Raw genomic sequence first — 21,355 nt, 5'->3', positions numbered from 1 at the left:
GCCAGAAAAAAAAGAAAAAAAAGGAGCCACAAGTCGTTTAACATTATAAACCCAAAGTCGTTTACAAGTACTCTATTCAATCTATTCGATGCCACTTACGACCATGAACCTCCTTGTCGAGATGGACAGGTTTGTTTTGTAGCTCTGACTTTGTTTGTTGTGATCGTCTATGCGGCACGCATGCCATCATTAGCTGTGCGCGCAAATCCTAAAATGCCGTGGGGAAACTTAGGTCACTTTATACTAGTGTGACATGAGAATGACATACTTAGCGTGCAGTTGGATTGTGAGAGCCCGGATAATGTGGGAAAGCCTATAACAAGCAATGAATGGAGTCTGGGGGGTCGTCAATTCATTCAAGAGGAGATTAAGCTTTGAAAATTAAATGCGAATGTGTCACGTGATATGTGTCAGTGATTGCTGGAATAGCTGAATCGCTGACTCCCTCTCTCTGTGTGCCTGAGACGAGGAAGACCCTGGTATGCTTATGCTCATAATAGGACTCTATTTCCAAGATGTTTCGCTTCATATACTGCAAGTTGTAGACTATTGAATTATTATCCTCCGTCCGGCGCCAGATTCGCTATCAAGTGATCATAGCCATAGGATATGGCGACAGCGATAGTGGAGTTGAGGCTTTGCACATGAAAAACGCATACGTTGACGCCAACTGACTCTCAATTCTTGATGATATCACACAAATTGAATAAATCTCTATATATGGCGAAACCAAACTCAGCGTTACTGTTGCGAATCTAGCACAAAAATAGTAAGCACTCGAGTAGCCATTTTTGTGCGCAACCACCGGCTCTAGAAAACAAACTCTATTTCCCTCTTATGTTAACATCTACATAACTTCTCCTCTATACGAAAATCTGTATTTATAGACACTTTTGTCTCGTAGCATAGTTCAACAGTTCTTGACTACGAATCCACGGTGCACGGCGGCCTCTTCTGTTGCCAATCCTTTCTAATCTATTCCACAGCTTCTTAATCGCTTCCTAACTCATTCGAACAGCATATCTGTAGTGTGTAACCCGAGAGATACCCATATGAAACTAACCTTACAACCCGTTACTATCCGTTTATTACCCAAACAGGATCCGTTGTGTACCCGTTTTCCACACAGCAGCAATCCGAAAATACCCATTTAAAAATATTCTTCGACCCGTTTATAACTTGGTTTAAAATCCGTTATCAACCCGTTTTAACTCGAATTTTTATCACGTGTTGTTGTTTGGTCAATAAATTTATCATCACTATTTACGTTGTGATGTTTTTCAGCATTAGCCTGAAAAAACTCTTTTATGATGATGGATGAAAAATCTATCTACTCAAATGCGCATTGTTAAAAACAACAAGAAAGTGCCATAAACCACCCGGAGTTTGACTGTTCCAGTGTATTAGAACCCTCTTATTGAAACTCTAGCACCCAGATTCACAGGCTACTTTTTTTCCGCTTGCAAAAATACGCACTTTTGGGTCCAACAATAGTCGATTCATCATCACCACCATCATCATCGGCATAGAAAACCATGTCTGACATCACAGTTCCCGCACCCGTTATAGTGGAAAATCCAGATGGAACCAAGACGATTGTGTCTTACAAGATAGACAACGGCAAGAAGTTCAGAGTCACGCAAAAAGTTCGCGAGATAAAGGTGACAGAAAAGGTGAACAAATCTGTCGCAGCCCGTAAGAATTGGCACAAGTTTGGTGCCGAGAAAGACTCTGCACCCGGTCCAGATTACTCGACCACCCAGCTGGGCGAAGAAATATTGCTGAGACTGGGAACGCAATGGCGGAAAATCGAAGAAGAAGAAGAACAGAAGGCCAAGGAATCTAAAGGTGGTGAAAAACTTATTACATGTCGTATTTGTGGTGGTAACCATTACACCATGCACTGTCCCTTCAAAGAGACCATGGGTGATGCCAACGCCGTCAACGGCGGCGCAAGTGGCGGAGATCCAGCGGTTTCTGGCGATCCTGCGGTCGACGTTGGAGCTGGTGGAGAGGGCGAAATCATCGCTGGAAAATACGTTCCTCCTTCTCGCAGAGCTGGTGCTCGCGATCCTTCTTCAAGCAACAACTTTGACGCTTACCGTGACCAAAGAGAACGCGATGATGCCATGACTTTGAAAATCATGCAATTGAACGAAAACGCTGACGAAAACACACTAAGATACGAATTGCTGTTCCCATTCGGCAGAATACCTAAAGTGGTGGTAGTCAGAAATAGAGAAACCGGTAGATCCAGAGGTATCGCATATGTGACATTCGAAACAGAAGAAATCGCTGAAAGCGCTTTGAATTTCCTAAACGGCAGAGGTTTCATGAACCTGATCTTGAATGCAGATTGGTCCAAGCCTAAGGTTAAAGAGGAGTAGAGTTTAACAGGAAGAGATGGATTAATCAGTAAATACTTTGTACCATAACAGATTTCAGAGCTTGATTACGAAAAGGTGCCTTTTTTACGAAGGTTAGGCAATAGTGCTTACTCTTGGAAGTGTAGAAGTAGAGGTGAAAAATGGCAAAATATGAAGACACCGTGACATTTTATCGTTCCAAGTCTCCAGCTTCACATCGGGCCATTGTTTTCATTCATGGAGGCGCTTGGATCGACCCTTCCAATACGCCTCACGACTTCGACAAACTAGCTCAGCTTTTGATCACCACATCTAGTCATTCTCAGCCGGCATATTCAATCTACGGCATTGAATACAGGCTATCACCGGAGGTAAAGCATCCTACTCATCTGTTGGATGTGATTCAGAACTTAGCGCAGTTGGTACAAGAAGAACAAATCGATGAGCTGAACTTGTGGGGTCATTCCGTTGGTGCAACATTGATATGGCAATTACTGACATTTAAATCGAGCTTCCACTCTTCCTTAAACTTGATTCGATCAAAAATGAACCGGTGCTACTTGGCCGATGGTATCTTCTCGCTTTCGGATTTACTGCAAGAATACCCAACATACGATTACTTCGTGTCACAAGCCTATGATAAAATTGATGATTACGAAGACCCAACGGACTCCACGCTTTACATTCCGGTAAGCACTCAAATTCACATAATTCACTCCTACTCTGATGAGCTGCTTTCACTTCGTCAAAGCAATTACCTCTGTCAAGTACTACAGGATCGTCAACAGCGCTTTTCCACTTACTGGGATGATCTAGGAAAACACAACGATGTGTTCGAACATGCAAAAGTGGCAGAGTATATTATTTACACTATGATGTATTGAAAACTCATACAAATGAAGTGAAGTTTAAACCCAAATGCTTTTACCACGGGCTTCGATTTTGCGCCCGAGATTGCTAACTTCGCTATTCCATTCAACTAGTCTCTGCTTCATTTTGTTGATCTGGTCAGCATTAATAATCCGCGGTTGCACCCACGTAACAGTCACCAGTTCTTGAACTTGGTCGATAGATCCCTTGAGCAGCCCCAGACTAATACTTCTCATAACGAGATGTTCTACGTTATCCTTGGGGAGGTGTGTAGCGGAGGCGATATCTTGGAATGACAGAGTTCTGATATTTTTGACAAAAACGCTTTCCACCAATGTCATTAAGCATATTTTTTGTCTTAAGAAAGACTCGTGCGTGGAAAGAATTGGAACTTGGGAAACTCGCTGCCTGGATATTTTGTCAAATTGATCGAAATCACCGCTTGATAACGTGTTGAGAAATTGGAATAGCCACTCGTATTGTGGATCAGATGAGATGCTTTCCATTATAGGATGATGCAGTAGTTCTCCGAAATTGTAAATTTTGTCACCTAGTAACGCTGCAATGGAAAGATCATACGCAAGTTGTTGGCGTCTCAAAAAAGAGAATTCTGGAACAGAACGAGACGCTTCAGCAGTTGATAAGTACAGCAGACTTGTGTAGTAGAATGAATTGAAATCCCTTTTGGCCTGATAATATTCCGAGCTTGCAGAGTAGAATGCACTGGTGACTTCTAATGGCATCACGTCTTGCAGCTCAATGGTCGCTTCAATTGCGTCCAATGAGTCCCTGGACTTCACCAAATCTCCTTTAGTGAGATGGAATCTTGCAATTTCGATGTCTATCAGCAGAACACCATCGAAATGTGATTTTAGCCCATCATTTCTCTGTTTCTTCGCGTCAATTTCCTTGAAGCTTTTGCGCAAATCTTCTAGATATCCCAGGGCAGCTTCTGGATCGTTCTCAGCCTTGAGAGAGCTCAGTAGAAAACTCACAACACTCAATTGACTGATCTTGTCTTGGAATTTCAAAACAAACGCATCGTATACTCTTAGTCTCAGTGGTCCGGTTCTTTCATCCTGGAAGAATAGCTCAAGCTTCTCTGTAAGCTGATGCCATAGTTTTGAATCGTATAAACTCTCAAATTCGTCAAAAAGGTACGAAAGTTGTGGGTCTACTTCCTGTTTCAAAGTACTCAGAATAGTGGAGATATCAGCAAACATATGATACACTGTGTGACGGTTTATAAGGCTTGGGATTAGATGGTTTAGTGAAGTCAAAGGTGTGAACCCTTTCGGCTAAAGATGGTGGCGAATACATAGGAATCTCGAACTTGAAGAAATAGCGTTTTGTACGAGGTGGCTATATAATGAAATGCTATGAACCCATCAATAGGGAAGTAGCGAATGCGAGTAGCTAGTAGCAGTGACAACGACAATGCGGGAGATTTGGTTGAGAAGGTTGTGCCAGTTGTTTGTGGATCATAGGTGTTTTGTACTTTAGAATTCTGTTCTGTCTGAGCGTTTTTTCTCAGCCAAAATTTGAAAATTTGAGTTTGGAAACCATAAAGAACATAGTGGAGCATAGCGGAGGGGCGGTCATTCAGTATTGGTTGTTCTAGGTGAGTTTGTGCATTGGTTTGGGGTCGAAATTAGTGTTGGAGGACTGATTGGGCTCTTGGTAGGTGTATCCTTAGTAAGAAGTGATCTGACGCGAACGACAGAATCTCTGTGATGATCCAGGTTTCGACAGTTCTGCGCTGGTATCCATGTTCGAAAGAATCGCAGGATTTTTAAGTAACATTTTGTGCACATTACCTGTACTCCATTTTGACAGTTTCTGTGCGCATCTCCTATTCGCTTATTTTTGGACAGGTTATGTTGAATTCAGGATGCTCGACTTTGCCCGCTAAAAGGGAGATCAAGACAGTTCAAGAGTGCGCACGTTGATATCTCCGATCACAAGCCTGGCATTCTGCCAAGCAACCAACGAATCTTTGAGCCATACAAGAAGTACTCTGGAAAAAGCTTTGAGAATTATGGAGCATCTTTCCTTAATGTAGCTCAGCAGGCGTAGCAAGCTCCCATCAACAGACGCGTTGACCTGCTTCACGTCTTTTGTAATAAGCTTGAAGCACTCGTTCAATTTCTGCAGTTCCTGGGTTATTTTCGAAACCTCTTCCACTCGTTGCTCGTCGCTAAGAAGATGAGGTTCTAGTTCGCGAGTATCAGAGGATGATCGCGACCTGTGAGACCCAACAGCTGTCGATCTTCTCGGCTTGAAAAGCTCTGTCCATCTTGTATTTCCAGCGTGAGAACGCTTGCTCACAATCTCATTCTCGTGAGGCTGTGCCTCAGCTACAACCGCTTCGCCTGCATTTCGACTCCGGTTATCCATATTTTTAACAGCCTGCGCAACGGTCGGGGATTGCTCTGCGTTTTTCCGCAAAGCCTCTTCGAGCCTTAGCATTTGTTGTCGTGCATCTTCTAGACTTTTTATCCGCGCTTCACGACGCTTTATAGTGGCTTCTACTATTCTGTATTGTCCCATTTTCTGCTCTCTGAAATGCAGCACTTGCCTGGCCTCAGCAATTGTCTGCACCATCTCGGCCATAGGTTCTTCAAATAGTATAGTAATCTGCTCCGAGACAATCTCAGAATTGACGTAGTTTACATCGATGGCTTGCCCCACTTTTTCAATTCCCTTGGATAGCTCATTGATTTGTCGCAGGTTTTCTTGGAGTGCTAAAATATTTCCTTCCAGGCTGAACGCATTGTAATAAGCACCTAGTTCGGCCAGCGAAGAAGACAACGCCTGAAAGTGGAGTCTATTTTGCTTAGACTGTTTTTCCAACGGGTGAAGGGTTTTCTCGAACTTCTTGAGATTCAACTCATACTGCTTGAAAGTTTCCTCTTGACTCCATATAATGTTCTCCTTGTCTATCGGTTCGGTAATAGTTGCAGATGTAGACGCACTGGGAAGCAAGAGATGCAATGGACTGGGTTTGGTTTGCTGGAGGGGAGGTGCCAAAAGGTTGTTTGCAGGCAGAATCGATATCGGAGGAGAGTTTAAAACATGTCTCCATACTTGCTCGGGGTCTAAAAACTTTTTGTAGACAATGTGTGCGCGTACTTCGGGGACGGCATAACAATTGTTGAGGAACAACGAGAGTAAACGTTTTCTGCGATCGATGATTCTGATATCTTTCTCTGCGCTGAGCGGATTCAAAAAATATCTGATGAGCGGATGCTTCGATGGAATCGGAGGCACAACAATTGTTGGCAACAGTCGATATAATGCATGTCTGAGACTATCAAACTCCGAGTATCGTCTTACAACCTGCTTCCCTTGAAACTCGATGGTGTAGCCAATAGCATATTTCCCACCAGCATCTCTGAAATGACCTGCATCTACTATTTTGACCACTCGGTCCTCAACTGGAAGAGTAAATGGGATCCTGCTCCCTTCTGAAGAAAGCGTTTTTTTCATCACTGGAGGCTCTGGTTCTGATAGCTTAGCCTCTGCAGGTTCTGCACCCCACGTAGCCATACCAGTTTCAGAGCTTTCTGAGCGCAAAGCCTTGCTCGTGTCTATATCGCTTCCAAAAAGCTGGTGCATCAATTCATCCCCTGTTTCCTCTTTCTCCTGTATGTCTGTAAGGATGTTAGGGGGAACAAAATCATCTTGTCCCTCTGGAACAGCAGCAATTCCCGATGCATACAAATGATTGGTGCCTGAGAATGGATTGTTATCCTCCTCATCGCTACCATTGTAGCTATTCATGGCTTACTCTGCCTCTCTTGATGCCAAATTGTTTGTTTCGCTGCGAACGAATGTTGAGATGATCATTTAAATGCAAATATTGTCTTCAAAATTATTCAAAGGTTGTGAAGAGGAGTTGACGAACAAAGGAAAATTCAACGCCTTTTACGATGTCCTCTGAACGTATGTTGTGTACTGAGCACTTTTCGAAAGTGCACTCAAGTTAATTTTCCTCTTAAGGTGTTCTTGGTGACTAACAACTGAGTTCGCAGCGATTTTGAAAGCCTCAGATATCGTAAGTATACCATTCAACAACTAAAGCATACCGTCATGTGAATGACTTTCTAACTTGCGCAACATCTTCTTTAGTCTCCGGAGCTTAAAAATGCGGTTTTTGAAATCAGTGCGAAAGCTGTTCGGGAGTTCAGTTTAGAAAGAGAAATTGCTGGCGTGGTAAAGAAGGAACTGGACCTAAAACACGGTAACACTTGGCACGTCATAGTGGGAAAAAGCTTCGGAAGCTACGTGACTCATGAAAAAGGACACTTCGTCTACTTTTATATCGGACCCCTCGCTTTCTTGGTCTTCAAGACCGCTTAGCACCCACCAAATAAACATATGTGCAGCAAATAGCAACAAAATGAATCTAATTCGAACATTTTAAACACGCGCCTCCAGTCGAACGGCAGTCTTTCAGTGACTCTCGTCAGTCGCTTTCGGTAGCAAAGCACTCTGATTAGAATTTAGGACTTTCACCGTAGATTGTATGTCGCTACAATTGGCTTCTATCTTAGAGCCAAATTCGATAAACCTGCCCTTAAGCAGCTGCATTTTCTCCCGTGTACCAGCTACTTGCGCGCCCTGCACGCTTGTGACTATGCCTCCCATTAATTGCATTAGTTTATCTCGGGAATCAGCAGCTTCGATCCATTGGTCGTAGTATTTTGCTGCTAAGCTCTGTTCGCGCTCAATGCGCAACTCGAGAAACTGATTGGTCAAGTTGATCTTCTCCATTTTATCACCTATAGCGCGATGGTTTTCTACCTGTGACAGAGCTTTTTGTAACTCTTCGAGCTGTGAGCGCAACACCTGAACCTGCTCCCTTCCGTCGGACAATTCGTGAGAGTTCAATCTTGCAGAAGTCCTTACACTACGTGCAAGGGTTGCATATCTGATTGTTGACATGGTCTCCTCATAGTCACAGGGCGAGACGCATGCAATCATGCAGGTCTTACTGTTTCCACCCAAACTCTCTTTCAACACCCAAGTAAGAGCTGCGTCTCTGTAGGGGATTAGAATAGGTCTTTTGGACTTTGCCAGCATTGATATCACTCTTCCAAGGGTACTCAGAGACCTATTGATGTTAGATCCCTCTTTTAGGTGCTCGCCAGTGGTCTTCGACGCATTTGCTCGCTCACTGCCCGCCAGATCAATTAGTTTAATGCTTGATTTCCGCTCTAAAATGTGACCTAGCGGTGTAGTTTCTCGCTGCTCGATTTGAATTGTGAAGATTGCATGGCTTCGACTGGACTGTTCGTTCACATGTGTCGCCCCCACTACCCTTCTACTATTTCCCTGATTGAGATACGCGAGTATCTGATCAACCTCAAACACGTCAAATTCTTTCAGACCCTCTACGAAGGTGGTCTTATCTGCCCGCTCTCGTACCTTACATCTGCATCCTCCGAGAAGGTCGCGCACACTTTCGTTGTAAATCTCGAAGTAAGAGCATTTGATGCTAAATTGGGGATGTACTTGGTCATCGGACAACTCATAAAGGTTTCTAACCTCAAACAGCTCCTGGCACATTCTGGGCACTATTCCCGGATTCAGTGTCGTCCCTGACATTGTATGAGACTTCCCTGAACCTGTTTGGCCATACGCAAATATGCAGGTGTTGTAGCCATCCAACGCATGTAGTAAATATTCTCTGGCTAATAGGCTATAAAACTGTTCCTGGTCTGTCTCGACATCATCTGAATATGTTGCGCAATGATCGAAGACGAATCTTTTATGTTCGTCTTTTTTGTTGGATTGGATATCTATAGAAGTATCTGATTGTACATGCGCTACAAGAAAGCTATCTGACTCTAGATTTGAAGGTTTCCTCAATCTCACGGCCACCTTGATGCTGTCGGACATTTAAGATATGACTTGATGGTAAACGTCTTGCTTCCAGGGAGAATTGGAGCTGTAGTGAATCTCAGCGTCTAATAAGTTTGATGTATAAATACAGACGGTAATGTAAATTAGGAAGTAGTTGGTCACGTGCGCGTTCATAGCCCGGCATTGACGGTACGAAGTGGTAAGCAACTGGGGGAAAGGTTCTTGTTATCCTAAACTTGGATTGTAATCGATGGGAATCGAGAAGAAGCGGCTTTGTCTACTCGTCCCATGGAGTGAGGTAAAATCAATGAAAAAAGGTATATTAAAATTCTATTAAAGTTTGCATTGCAGCGTCCTGATGTAGTTTCAGTTCACGATAGCTTCAACAATGCTCAAGCATCCTTTGGAAGCTCGGTCACCGAAACTTTCTCAAATTCGCTGTCATCAAAGTGTGTACCCATACGTGCCACATTGTAACCCGTGCTTTCCAGATATTCAACGAACATCTCATCTTCGAGAAGGTTGGCTTCTTGGTCCACATCGGGCAAGAAAAACAAAGCCAAGAAGGCACTGTTGCAGCAGATGGCACCAGAGATCCAGAAGGGCACCTGCAAGTGATCATAGCCACCATACTTCTTGATGATGGCTGGGAAAGCATAGGAACCAGCGAAAGCCCCGATTTTGCCCACAGCGGCAGCTATTCCGTAGTACTGACCTCTTATTGGAGTTGCACTGGTTTTGGAAGCTAGACAACCAATGTTATCACCAACACTGAACTCCCCCATGGTACTGAAAATACCAAAAACAACAGTGAAAGCAGCAATGTGTTTTTTCAAGTGATCGAAACAGCCAGCGATGATGAATGCGAGAGCGGCCTGAACGAGTACACCACTGACCAATGTAAAACGTGGACCCCAGTAATCGGCGAAAATCGCACCCAAGAAAGCGCCAGGAATGTAGAATAAGTTGAAAACGATATTCCAGCCAAAAGTCTTGGTCAAAGTAGCGCTCTCTCCAAGAACACCGTCTAAGATCAAACTGGACAAACTGGAAAAGGAATAACTGATGAAATCGTATTGGAACCAGATAATGCTGACGATAGCAAGTCTAAACCAGTAAAACTTGAAGACTTTCCAATAAGGCATGGTTCTTTGGAATTTTGTGTTTTCATACTGCTTACCTTCTTTGTATTTGAAACGAAGTATGAAAAGCGACAATGGCGGAATGGCACCAAGTCCCAAAGTGATTCTCCAAACCGGTGTCAAGTGCTTTTCGCCACAAATTTTCAGCAGAATCAAGGGTACCACGGAACTGACCACGAAACCTGCATCGATCATGAGATTGGTGAACCAACAGAACCATCTGTTCCGTTTTCCCGCTGGCAAAGAGTTGGAGGCTTCTGCAGCGGCTGTGGAACCCGCAGGATACTCCGAACCGATACCGATGCCTAAGAAAAATCGATATGCGGTCAATGCGGCGAAAAGACCACCTGCGTGAGTTCCAGTGGTCCCCACACCCCAGGCACCAGCTGCCAAGATAGAGAACAGAATCAGGATTCCTGTGCCAACCAACATGGCCACTTTACGCGAGTGGAAGTCGGAAATGTACCCAAAACTCAGCTGACCCACGACCGTGCCTACGAAAGCGATCGATGACACGTTTTGCAGCGCGTTGGAGTCCGAGTATTGTTTCCCGTAGATCAACGACAAACAAGCATTGACGGTACTGATTGAGTTGTTGATGTAACCGTCCGAAAACAGACCGGCACCCGTTGTGACGATGGCCCAGTAGTTGTTGCGGTTTTCATCTTTCTGGTATTTATGTTTGCGGGCCAACGAATCTTGGCCGTCTCCCACGTTTTCGCTACCGGATGCTGCTTCCTGGAACTCGTCGTGACCGTTGAAGGACCCACTCGTGTCGTCTGAGACCGTTTGATTACGGCCCCAGGTAATCTCTTTTTTAGCTCTGTTCACACAGTTTGATGCCACTTCCTGTACTGAAAAAGGAAGATCTCTAATAGCGGGATGCTTCAGATGTCTGTGAGAAGCCATTTTCCGCAAAAATTTTTGGAGCTCCGAATTCTTTCCTCGAGGTCTTGACAAAATTCTAGCGACGCTTCTTTAGTTAAAATAAAAAGTCGACGAAATAATTGGCGGCGATGTGAATGCAATGTTTAGAAGCGGTTTCGAACAATTTTGACTTCTACTCCGTTAAAGCGGCTAATTCCTCGAGGCCTCATCGCACGGCCTTGGTCTTGGCATCTTCTGTTCTTGACGTCTCTTTATATATGACACTTCTGGTCTCCGAGCACCATGTTAATAATCTAATCAATTTTCACATGTGGGAAGAAATTAAGAATTCCTCGAGCCTTTTGCTGACGTAATCATAAAGGCCGTTCGAAGGACTGGAATATATTGGACCGTCGAGAATGCTAAGGGGAAGAGAAAGACGGATTTAGGAAATTGGGTAGGATGAGAAGGGTTATAGCGAATGTTGGATTAGGATTATCTCACCGGTTTTGAGGGTTCTTGATATGCTTTTGGTTTGCAATCAGTTATATCCAAAATTTGTATGATCTTAGTGAAATGTAAGATTGTCACGTGATCGGATATTATTACTTTACAGTGTCAGTGTCAGTGTCACCGGTAATGGTCAAAGAACCGATGAATGCGTTTACTAGGTCCCCATTTTGGAGCCCTGGAACCAGACTTATCGAAGTACTGAGTTAAATCCTATCAGATACTCTCATGCTTTCACTGCAACTTTCAAGTTTCATTCTTATCCATGCACATTCAGCCCAATGTCCTCGTGGATATTTTAATCACATTTACCATGTTCCCACAACCACCTCGCTCCTGAACATCAGCCCACCCGGTCAGCAATCGTCGCATGGTTGTGTGCTCTTCGTACTTCAAAGAATATATCATATATACAGTTTCAGTGCGTCTCACACATCAATTTTCGGGCTTCTTAGCAACGAACAGCATCATAGGCGTAAACAATTTACTTCTTCCGCCCGCAACTAAACCCACAGCGGCCTCTTCCAGCGCCAAAGTCACGTCCCTGGAACCCTTGGGCGCAATTCCAACCTTTTCCATGACCGTCACCATCGTGGTGGTGAACATCCGACCAAGATAAGAGGTTCTGAAAAACGTGGCTAGATCCGATACTGTTTGAACGTATTTCCATTCACCGGTCAATGGGTAGTACCATGGAACAGGGTCATCGTTATCGGCCAAATCCTCGTCGTGCAGGATCTCAAACCCAACTGTTTTGAGAGCCTTACGGGCAACCTCGGCAGGAAACATCTTAGGAATACCATCACCAAGTTCGATCTCGTAAGCGATCTTGCGATGCTCTGGGTTGTTTTCGTCGTATTTGTCGGTCATAACCCATTCGTAAACGGCGAAAACACCACCCGGTTTCAAAACCTTGTAGATTTCGCCATAGACACCTTCCAATTTGGGAGCATGGCATGTGGCCTCGATGGCATACACCTTGTCGAATGTGGCGGGCTCGAAGTTGATGTTCATGAAGTCACCCTTGACAAAATCCAGCTGTCCGGCAAGGTTAGCCTTTTTAGCGTAGTATTTGGCCTTTGCGATCTGGTAATCGTTGTTGTTGAGTCCGATGACGTTAGCCCCAGTGAAACGCGCAATTTCGCGTGCAGGTCCACCAACACCGCAACCGACGTCTAAAACCAGGTCTCCAGCCTTGATCCCAGCTTTGTAGGCCAAGAAATGCTCGTGACGTGCCACACTGGCCGTGAAACTCTCGCCCGCATAGAATCTGCTGAAATGGAAAGACGAGCCCCAACCGTACTCGTAAAAGTCGGTCACCACGTTGTAGTACGAATGCGTAGCTTCGTTGTAGTCTTCCAGACGACGCTGTTCGGCCTCTTCGTCCGTTTTGCCGTCCCAATGGCGCAAATACTTGGCCACAGCTTGTTGCTGAGCAGCCTTGTTTTTGGAAAGCAGCGCTTTTAGACCGGATTTCGAACCGATTTCTTCACCGTGCAGTTCAGATGTGAACTTGGCCTGTCTGTTTCTCAATTCCTGGGCTGATTCCTCGGACATTGCAACTGAAATGTGTATTTTTATGGGAAAAAGGTTACTTCAAGGTAACTGTTATTATAGCGAATTTTTCGACAATCAATGTGTCGTTTTCAGATTCAAAAGTTGATGAAAGCCAAAAAGCGAGTGTGGGCAATTGGCAAGACTTGACAGTTGATGTCAATTGTGCTTGGAAATATGTTGAACGGCTCAGTTGGGATAAAATGAGTTGAGTCAAGATTCTCGAATTCGACTGGTTTTTCCTTTATATATCAATTTGAGTGTCGTTTACGCGCATGAAAAAAATATCGACGTCTGTTGTTTTAAACGAACTAAAAAACGACAATGGATACACACCGTCGAGAAATAACGTCGTCTTTGGATAAGAGCAAGGAAAGAGGAATAGTATTTGAAATGGCGAGGTGAGTTGAGTGACAGCTAGGATTTTCTGAATGTCACTTGTGGGAGCAGGAATATCTGAAATCATGTAGTCAGGACTTGGCTGGACTGTTGGACTTTTTTTGGCGCGAAATTGAGGGGTGATAAAATGACGGAGAAGTGGTTTTGATCACGGCTGTATAGTGTAGTATTTGCATATCTTTATCTTGCCTTGAGAAACGACGCTTCCACCTAGCTGGGAAAAAACACCCATATCACTTTCTAGCAGTGTGACATCAACGGTGTGGGTAGCGAGACCATAGTTAGTGCCTTCTCTTACAAATGGACGATTTTAACAGTGTGACTACCACCTATCATACCCTAAATTTGACTTTGGATCATAACGCTCGAGCAAAATTGTCGCATTGCCTTTCTGAATGGGATTCACACTTTCAGTGACAGATCAGTATAAAGTGATCAGTCGCGAACGACAATGACTGTGACGAACCTAATCGTATTCAGGCCTCAGCAGTTGGGTATCGGTATTTCATAGATGGACGGTGTGTAGCAGAGTTTTGACGATTTCTTGCCCGTCTTTCGCATTCTCTATGCTTTATTTCGGCAACTTCTGTGGGTTTCTGTTCACCGGAGAAGGCCTAAGCAAACTTGAACAATGAGAGCGTCAGCGATCATTGTGAATAATGTACAGCTACGAGGATGATTGAACGCTGGGATGGTTAATGACCGTTGTGGAGGAAACCAATTTGTGAACCGTTTTGCCACCAATTCGGATACCAGTAGAGTACTAATTTCCATGCACTAAACTCTACAACAAGATTTGTACACCAGTAAAAGTCACCTTCACTTTCTGATTACGGCTCTTACTCGACGCGGGTATGTCAACACAGCAGTTGCTAGTGCAGAAATCAACGGAGTTAGCCATCCAGGTCTCTCAATCTCAGAGATATTGGATGAAGAGGTCTTTCAAGAAAAACGTTGAGAGCTTTCACCCTGCTAAGTCCCGGTCTCATAATGCCAGCAGATCTAAACAGCATATAATGAGAACCGAATAAATCCTTGATAATAACCTTAATCTACTGTGCATTTCAATGCGGTGTTGTATTGAGGAAATAAGGCATAGAAAAGATTAGCTCCATGACTTTCGACAATTTCACTAACAACATATCAGTGCAGTCGTCCAAGAAATCCGAAAGTTATAATAAGAAGGCCAACAACTTCCCCATATCCGCCGCACCACTCATATACTTCTCAAACCGTACTCTTAGCACGACCCGGCTGTGAAGTGTACTCGCAGACCCACTCAAAAAACTGAAGGTCAGTTTGACAACGCAATTCGAGATCCCGAGATCGGTATTTCGTACTGGGTTTATTCCGTAATGAAGCAAGTGATTCTTTTGTGATACACTCTGGTTCCAGCGATGACCGCGGACGCGTAACAGCATTGAAGCTATCACATATATAGTGAAATGTCCGAGATAAGGACACTGTAGATCGCTATTTGAGCCTCATTCCTGGAAGTAAATGTGCAACTCATTTCTCATTACTTCCATGTAACTGGAGCCATTATTGAGTGCTCTTCTAAACCAGTAATTTGGTCAGTCTTACATGTGTCTCATAACCGCTGATATGGTTCAGTTTAAAGCAAGCTCAGTAAAGTTAGTCGCATGCATACCAATTCTCACTTGCGTCTCTATTGCTTAAATACTGTCGAAAGTTCCGCACTCGGGTACTTTCAGGTTCCTGCTCAATTCTAATGATCGCGCATGTTTAAGTTTCCCTTGATCAGAATAAGCCACCAATACTTTACAGTAGCAGCCACGATGATCTCATACACATCGCTCTTGAAGGCGATCTATCATCTACCATGAACTTGCCATGCATTTTCAAGTCGAGGACTGAGCCCCGTCGAGCTATGTACGACGACACCTTGAGCTTCTTTGCTGACGGCAGGTCTGCCGCGGCACTTGGAGCGCGCTCCCACTGATCAGCCTCGACTCAAGTAAATGTGAACAGAGGTTTTGAACTTCAATGGAGCGGTCCCGCTCCTTGATCAACTGCAGCTGCTCAAGAACAACCTGTTTCCACTGCTCCAAATCGAACAGCAACTTGTCGCGCTCAAAGGTCACCTCGTCCAGCTGATTTCTTTGAATGCAGTGGGCACAGCGGAGAACGACAGCCCCCATGGAGGTTTTCAAGGCGCTCATGTGCCGCAATTTTCGTTATCCAGTCTCGACTTACATCAAGTGAATTTGCGAGAAACGTCTTCGGCGGGCCATGGTGTCTGTAGGTACAGCTCTGGACGGTATGAAAAGTCTGATTTCTCGCGACCCGGGGATTTGACGTAGTTGTTTGAATCGTGACATTCAGATGGTCAGCGGCTGGCAGCGGCAGGGACCGAGAATCACGATTCGCGCGTAGGCGGTTGCGTTGCAGTGATCGTGGGGACAATGCCGTAGCGTTGAGTGGTCCCATGTGCATAGACTCATGTCACTTGGTATCTGGTAGCTAGGCTAGATTTTTCGAAAGCTTTGATAGAGAAGCATACAATGAGACAACGAAACATGACTCAGATGACATGATATTGTCAGTATCTCCTCTGGGCACCTATGGGAGCCCGATTGGTTGATCGGGCCTGTACAGACTACTTTGTGGCTAATATACCTGGATCTATGGGATACTCAAAAGGTGCCCTAGATGCACAGAGAAGATAGCCTGTCTATTCAAGCGATTCCATGTCTACCATCCAGGTCTTTCACGTCCATAGCATCATAAGAATAAACCAAGAAAACTAGAGAATCATCTACGAACCGTTATTTGTAGCCAGATACTACCCCATGTTCGGCCAAGTAAGCATCGCTGAACTTGTAATCCACATAGCCCACCGGGCTCTGCTGTAAGTAGAAAGTCTCCCGATTGTACGCATTCAACTCCAAACCTCGCCTCATCCTATAGACCAAGTCCGGATTCGCCAAAAAATGCCTCCCAAAAATCACAACAATCTTCTTCTCCGGATACCGCTCCTCCACGAGCTGCTGCGCCTCCAGCGGAGTGAACCCACCTGCCACGAGCAACGGTCTGTCATTGCCCCAGAGCTCGTAAGCGAAATCGAGACTATCGAGGGCGGCTGCGTCGCTGGCTCCGGAAATGCGTGACTCGACGAGGTGGATGTAGGCCAAATTGGTAGCTTTGGCTTTGGTGATGACGTCCGTGAACTGGGGGATGGGGTCGGCCATGCGCATGCTTTGGAAAGTGCTGAAGGGGCTCAGGCGGAGGCCGACCCGCTCCGGGGTGATGGCTTCGGCGACGGCTTGGATGGTTTCGTGGAGGAGGCGGGTGCGGTTCTCGATGCTGCCGCCGTAGGCGTCGGTGCGGTGGTTGGCGGTATCTTGGAGGAATTGGTCCAGCATGTATCCGTTGGCACCGTGGACCTCGACACCGTCAAAGCCAGCCTTGATAGCGTTCTCTGCTGCTTTGACGTGGTCGAGAACAACCTGCTTCACCTCGTCCATCGTCATCTCCCTCGGCACAGCAGAATCAGCATCAATAGGAATCGCTGAGGGTGCAATGATCGGAACCCCTTCCTTCTCCGCGACTTCCTTCTGTGCCGCTCTTCCCATCGCAAAAATCTGGCAGAAGATGAAGCATCCCTTGCGATGCACCTCTTCCGTAATGGGCTTCCACGCTTCCACCTGCTCATCACTCCATATACCTGGTGCGTTGGGGAACCCGCCACAATTGGGTGAGATGAATGTGCCCTCTGTAAGGATTAAAGTGCCCGGGACGGCGGCGCGTTGGCTGTAGTATTCTTTCATGAGGGGCGTGGGAATGCGCTCGTCGGTGGCGCGCATGCGAGTGAGGGGAGCCATGCCAATGCGATGGTTCACGGTAATGTTGCCTATCTTGAGAGGCTCGAAGAGACGCGAAGACGACATGATGGGTGGTTGTGCTAGTACGTGGCTTGTTTGAGTATGCTATGTTGTGGTGGACAAATCTGTACTTAGGATTACATCTTGAACAACATCGGTAGATGCGAATATTTATGTTGAGAACAAGTTTGACATTGATCCCAGATGAATTATTCAGCAATCATGCCATCTCATGTAAGTTGCTAAGCTGCGACAGAAACCGTCCAGAAACCACACATGCAGCAGCGCCTCAGATGACAAATGCGGCTCATTCATAATCGCGAACAAAACCTTTTGGGTCGAATCATTGCGAAACCATAACTGCATCCATTGGCTACGCAAAAGACGCGGGTCGAAATTGTTAGCTCTAAGATTTTGTTCAGAAGGTTTGGGCTGCTCTTCCGAGCTTTGGCCTTCCCCTTGAGGATGTGTGAGTGACAAACAGAGACGTTCAATGGTTACATTTAGCATCTACTGAACTTAGTCGAACTTAATAGGCACATCTTACCGGTGATTAAGACCTAGCCTGGTTGAGTGCAAATCGTGCTCATCTAGAAGCCTTGCCGCCGTTCACGAGACGGATGCTAGAAACATTAGTTTATATTCAGCTTCGAGGCACTTTTCGTTCAAGCACACACACATTAATTTATATGCATGGAACATGCCTCGAGGCATAGAAGGTCTTCGAGACATTGGAACTAGAGGCCTTAGGGGACACCACTTTGAGGCTGCTGGGGAGCGCATCTAAGGAATCGCGCCTAGTGGGCAAAAATGTGTGTTGTGTTCCAGAAGTATGATGTAATTTCTGCATAAGTCAAACGACATTCAAGGGTTTTAATTCAATTACCTTAAAACCTCGAATCAGTCGTGGGCAATAAATTTGCTTGCAAGCTCGGGTCATCGTTTCAGAACGTTCTTGTGGATTGCTTCTGCAGTCCATCAAGAACACTTTTCACCCTTCCGTTTTTTGAAGCATCTTTAGCTGAACTGGAGCTGATCAAACCAAAATGCAACGCCATGACACTTTAGCCAGCCCTCTCAACCAAAATCTCGATTAAGATTGATAATCGTGAACCCAAGGACAGCTTTCGGTAAAAGAGCTTGTCTCAAGCGCGAAGTTAAATCTGATTGGGCCCACATTGTCGGTACTCTCCAAAATACTTCGAACCGCATTTTGGACACCAGCATTGGCGAAAGCACGCCAGCAACATTTTGCTAAAAACCGCTGCTTCTTTAGCAGCCTTGTCATTGCTTTCAACGTTAGAAGCGTCCAACGACACGGTTTTATGCACGTATACACCTCTACCCACTTCTTTCCAATCAGTAGCGCCTCCCACGCTATGGACACCGGCACTTACTGTGTTCAACTAGTGAAAATTGGATATCCTGACAATAGCCAATCTAGTACCCGTTTCCACCAGGAATGAAGTGAGACTTGGACATCTTACTGTTTTTCTTGCAACGAAATTGTAGATTTATTTGTGTTGGTCGGTTTAAGACAGAAGTCTCAACCCAATGAATTGGATGATTGGAACAGCTACAGTTCCCCCAAACTCAGACGGTCCGATTCGATCATAAAGTATTTTCACAGAAGACTGCTGCACGCAGGACAGGGTACAAGGACGGCATATCCGACTTTCATTCGGCCACAAATCCATAGTTTGAACGACGACAGTAACAGTTTAGACGTGAATGTACAACACATACATTCAATGATTAAAGATGCTCTTATAGTTCGAAACCTTTTTCGTCTCCTCAATTGCGACTTTCATCTGACGTCACTCCCTTCGTCGAACTGAGGTTCCATTATTCTAATGTTACCTTCATAAACTGAAGATACCTCTCAAGCGCACAACGTCATGGGAGCCTAGGCACCAGCTGCAAATACATAGTTAGTCAAGATATCTATGTCATGGTATTTATACTCGTGCTAAGACTTTGATTCCAGAATGTCGTTACACGACAAGCATCCCATACCATTGGTGAAATTATCCCTTGTGGTACAAGCCTCCGTACTTATCAAATGTACAAGAGTTGGTCAAGTAGCTTGGCTAAAGTTAGCCCGACGATACTTTCAGAACTTCATATTACGTATATAGCGTCAGATTGATTGCAGGGTTCTAGAAAACAGTCCACATCAAATGAAAGTAAATTGTTTTCTCTTGGACCCGAATGCTGCAACTATTGATCAGACCATTTCTCGTAGGTCGGTGCTACTGGAATAGGTGGTGAAGTCCCGGTGGGAGAGTTTTCTATTCATATAGTCACGTGACTGCGAATATTTTGGAGTGGATCAGACGCTTGCACTCTCAAAAACAACATTTGGCAAATTTCCTCAAATATGGAAAAACAACTATTATCTCACTAGTTTCCATTTTACTTGAGGTCCATTCTCGAACTGCTAATCCATACTTTTACGTAAATACAGACAGATCGAAACTCTATTAGAACATATTATCCCGTACATTATGCTTCCCAAGATCGCTCGAGGGTCTTCTCATGCATGAATGACGTATATACTATCCCATTGTCCCTAGATAGAACAGCAGGAAGATGATCTCTCATCCATAAGTATCGAAATATTGAGGTTTCTCTTTAAGTTACATTTATTTCAGTATTACAACCTCTTCGGTATTGTTGCTTCATCTTCGAATCACTGCGCGGTTTTCCCGCATTTGGGTTCACGTCGAGTGGCTATTCTCAAATGAGGGCCAAGGGCAGGAGGAACATCAATCCGAACCGCAGCTTGGTCGCAGAACCTTCGTAAGTGGAAACCGATACCTGGGTACCGGATGCTCTTGCAGAGCCCGATGCCATAGCAGAGGTAGGTGCCTTGGAATCGGTCACGGAAGCTGCTGGAGCTGTATTGGTACCAGAGCGCTCTGAACTGCCAGCAGATAATGTAGTTTTGGTTGGGATTCTGGTGGCCTGATCAGTATCAGACTTAGGCTTTCCATCAGGAGAACCAGCAGCAGAATTTCCAGGCTGCGAGGTATCTGTAGGTTGCGTTTGGCCCTGGGTATAGGTAGCTGGGCTTTGACCGCTTGGAGCTGGGCTTTGACCGCTTGGAGCTGGGCTTTGACCGCTTGGAGCTGGGCTCTGACCGCTTGGAGCTGGGCCTTGAACACTAGTAGCTGGGCTTTGACCGCTTGAAGCTGGGCCTTGACCGCTTGTAGCTTGACCCTCAGTGTTTGTGGCTTGTCCTTGGGCAGCAGAGGCAGGACTACTTGATCGGGTATAAGCAGAAGGTTCGCTCACTGGGGAACCGTTACCACCGGTAGCTGTGGCTTGAGCTTCACTCTGAGGTTGAGAACCACTGCTCTTAAGTGTGACAACTGTAGTGGCAGTAAAGGGGTTTATCGAGGTCACGGTCCCTGTCGTCTCTTGTTGTGGATTATTCGTTTTGGAGGGCGAGATCGTGCTTTCTGGTTCCGTGGAGGTTAAGCTGGATTGTTGAGCTTCTTGTGAAACTACGGAGCTTGACGACTTGGGGGTAACCGAGCTGGTACCAGTGTATGATGTATCTTGTGTTGCTGATCCACGACTGGTTGGTAGTTCAGTTCTTGACTGGCTTCTCTGAGTGGTTGTGTTCATATAGTATCCCGATCTAGGGGTTTCGACATAGTACACTGTTACAATGGTCACCTTACCATCCGAGCCAGTAATGGTGTTAACACCAGTAGAGTAGGTCGAAGTGAAGGTACCAGTCCACGCTGTGAAAGAAGTGGATACAACTTCTGGAGTCTCAACGTAGTAGACCGTTTCAGTGGTGACCTTTCCATCAGAGCCAGTAATCGTGCTCACATCAGTTGAGTACGTCGAAGTGAACGTTCCGGTCCATGGAGTGTAAGAGTTTCTTGCATTTTCTGGAGTCTCGACGAAGTAAACAGTTTCG

The 21,355-nt window shown here is 45.2% G+C and overlaps 9 protein-coding genes and 1 pseudogene across 10 annotated transcripts; 3 read left to right on the top strand and 7 right to left on the bottom strand.

Annotated features, from left to right (window-relative positions):
- Nucleotides 1-1,535: 1,535 nt before the first annotated feature.
- Nucleotides 1,536-2,387, top strand: TIF35 (LALA0S20e00298g1_1; the record flags this gene model as incomplete). The annotated part of the gene is made up of 1 exon (XM_022772387.1): nucleotides 1,536-2,387. One exon carries the CDS (start codon nucleotides 1,536-1,538, stop codon nucleotides 2,385-2,387), a length of 852 nt encoding a protein of 283 aa, XP_022631256.1.
- A 140-nt stretch (nucleotides 2,388-2,527) lies between these two features.
- BNA7 (LALA0S20e00276g1_1) lies at nucleotides 2,528-3,250 on the top strand (the record flags this gene model as incomplete). The annotated part of the gene is made up of 1 exon (XM_022772276.1): nucleotides 2,528-3,250. The coding sequence occupies one exon, from the start codon at nucleotides 2,528-2,530 to the stop codon at nucleotides 3,248-3,250; it is 723 nt and encodes a 240-aa protein (XP_022631255.1).
- A 24-nt stretch (nucleotides 3,251-3,274) lies between these two features.
- On the bottom strand, nucleotides 3,275-4,459 carry RPN9 (LALA0S20e00254g1_1; the record flags this gene model as incomplete). The annotated part of the gene is made up of 1 exon (XM_022772165.1): nucleotides 3,275-4,459. The coding sequence occupies one exon, from the start codon at nucleotides 4,457-4,459 to the stop codon at nucleotides 3,275-3,277; it is 1,185 nt and encodes a 394-aa protein (XP_022631254.1).
- A 697-nt stretch (nucleotides 4,460-5,156) lies between these two features.
- Nucleotides 5,157-7,019, bottom strand: SNX41 (LALA0S20e00232g1_1; the record flags this gene model as incomplete). The annotated part of the gene is made up of 1 exon (XM_022772054.1): nucleotides 5,157-7,019. One exon carries the CDS (start codon nucleotides 7,017-7,019, stop codon nucleotides 5,157-5,159), a length of 1,863 nt encoding a protein of 620 aa, XP_022631253.1.
- A 149-nt stretch (nucleotides 7,020-7,168) lies between these two features.
- DYN2 (LALA0S20e00210g1_1) lies at nucleotides 7,169-7,598 on the top strand (the record flags this gene model as incomplete). Its single annotated transcript, XM_022771943.1, has 3 exons — nucleotides 7,169-7,181; nucleotides 7,271-7,293; nucleotides 7,368-7,598. 3 exons carry the CDS (start codon nucleotides 7,169-7,171, stop codon nucleotides 7,596-7,598), a joined length of 267 nt encoding a protein of 88 aa, XP_022631252.1.
- Nucleotides 7,599-7,691: 93 nt separating this feature from the next.
- LALA0_S20e00188g (LALA0S20e00188g1_1) lies at nucleotides 7,692-9,140 on the bottom strand (the record flags this gene model as incomplete). Its single annotated transcript, XM_022771832.1, has 1 exon — nucleotides 7,692-9,140. The coding sequence occupies one exon, from the start codon at nucleotides 9,138-9,140 to the stop codon at nucleotides 7,692-7,694; it is 1,449 nt and encodes a 482-aa protein (XP_022631251.1).
- A 356-nt stretch (nucleotides 9,141-9,496) lies between these two features.
- LALA0_S20e00166g (LALA0S20e00166g1_1) lies at nucleotides 9,497-11,155 on the bottom strand (the record flags this gene model as incomplete). Its single annotated transcript, XM_022771721.1, has 1 exon — nucleotides 9,497-11,155. One exon carries the CDS (start codon nucleotides 11,153-11,155, stop codon nucleotides 9,497-9,499), a length of 1,659 nt encoding a protein of 552 aa, XP_022631250.1.
- Nucleotides 11,156-12,058: 903 nt separating this feature from the next.
- Nucleotides 12,059-13,180, bottom strand: ERG6 (LALA0S20e00144g1_1; the record flags this gene model as incomplete). Its single annotated transcript, XM_022771610.1, has 1 exon — nucleotides 12,059-13,180. One exon carries the CDS (start codon nucleotides 13,178-13,180, stop codon nucleotides 12,059-12,061), a length of 1,122 nt encoding a protein of 373 aa, XP_022631249.1.
- A 3,185-nt stretch (nucleotides 13,181-16,365) lies between these two features.
- On the bottom strand, nucleotides 16,366-17,487 carry LALA0_S20e00122g (LALA0S20e00122g1_1; the record flags this gene model as incomplete). The annotated part of the gene is made up of 1 exon (XM_022771498.1): nucleotides 16,366-17,487. One exon carries the CDS (start codon nucleotides 17,485-17,487, stop codon nucleotides 16,366-16,368), a length of 1,122 nt encoding a protein of 373 aa, XP_022631248.1.
- A 2,673-nt stretch (nucleotides 17,488-20,160) lies between these two features.
- On the bottom strand, nucleotides 20,161-21,354 carry LALA0_S20e00100g (annotated as a pseudogene). Its single transcript has one exon. A coding segment is annotated over exon 1 (1,194 nt).
- Between the last annotated feature and the right edge of the window lies 1 nt (nucleotide 21,355).

Source organism: Lachancea lanzarotensis, scaffold LALA0S20 (assembly GCF_000938715.1).
Source record: "Lachancea lanzarotensis genome assembly LALA0, scaffold LALA0S20, whole genome shotgun sequence".
NCBI classification, from domain to species: domain Eukaryota; kingdom Fungi; phylum Ascomycota; class Saccharomycetes; order Saccharomycetales; family Saccharomycetaceae; genus Lachancea; species Lachancea lanzarotensis.
The sequence above is the reverse complement of the archived record's forward strand: the minus strand, read 5'-3'. Positions and strand labels throughout refer to the sequence as shown.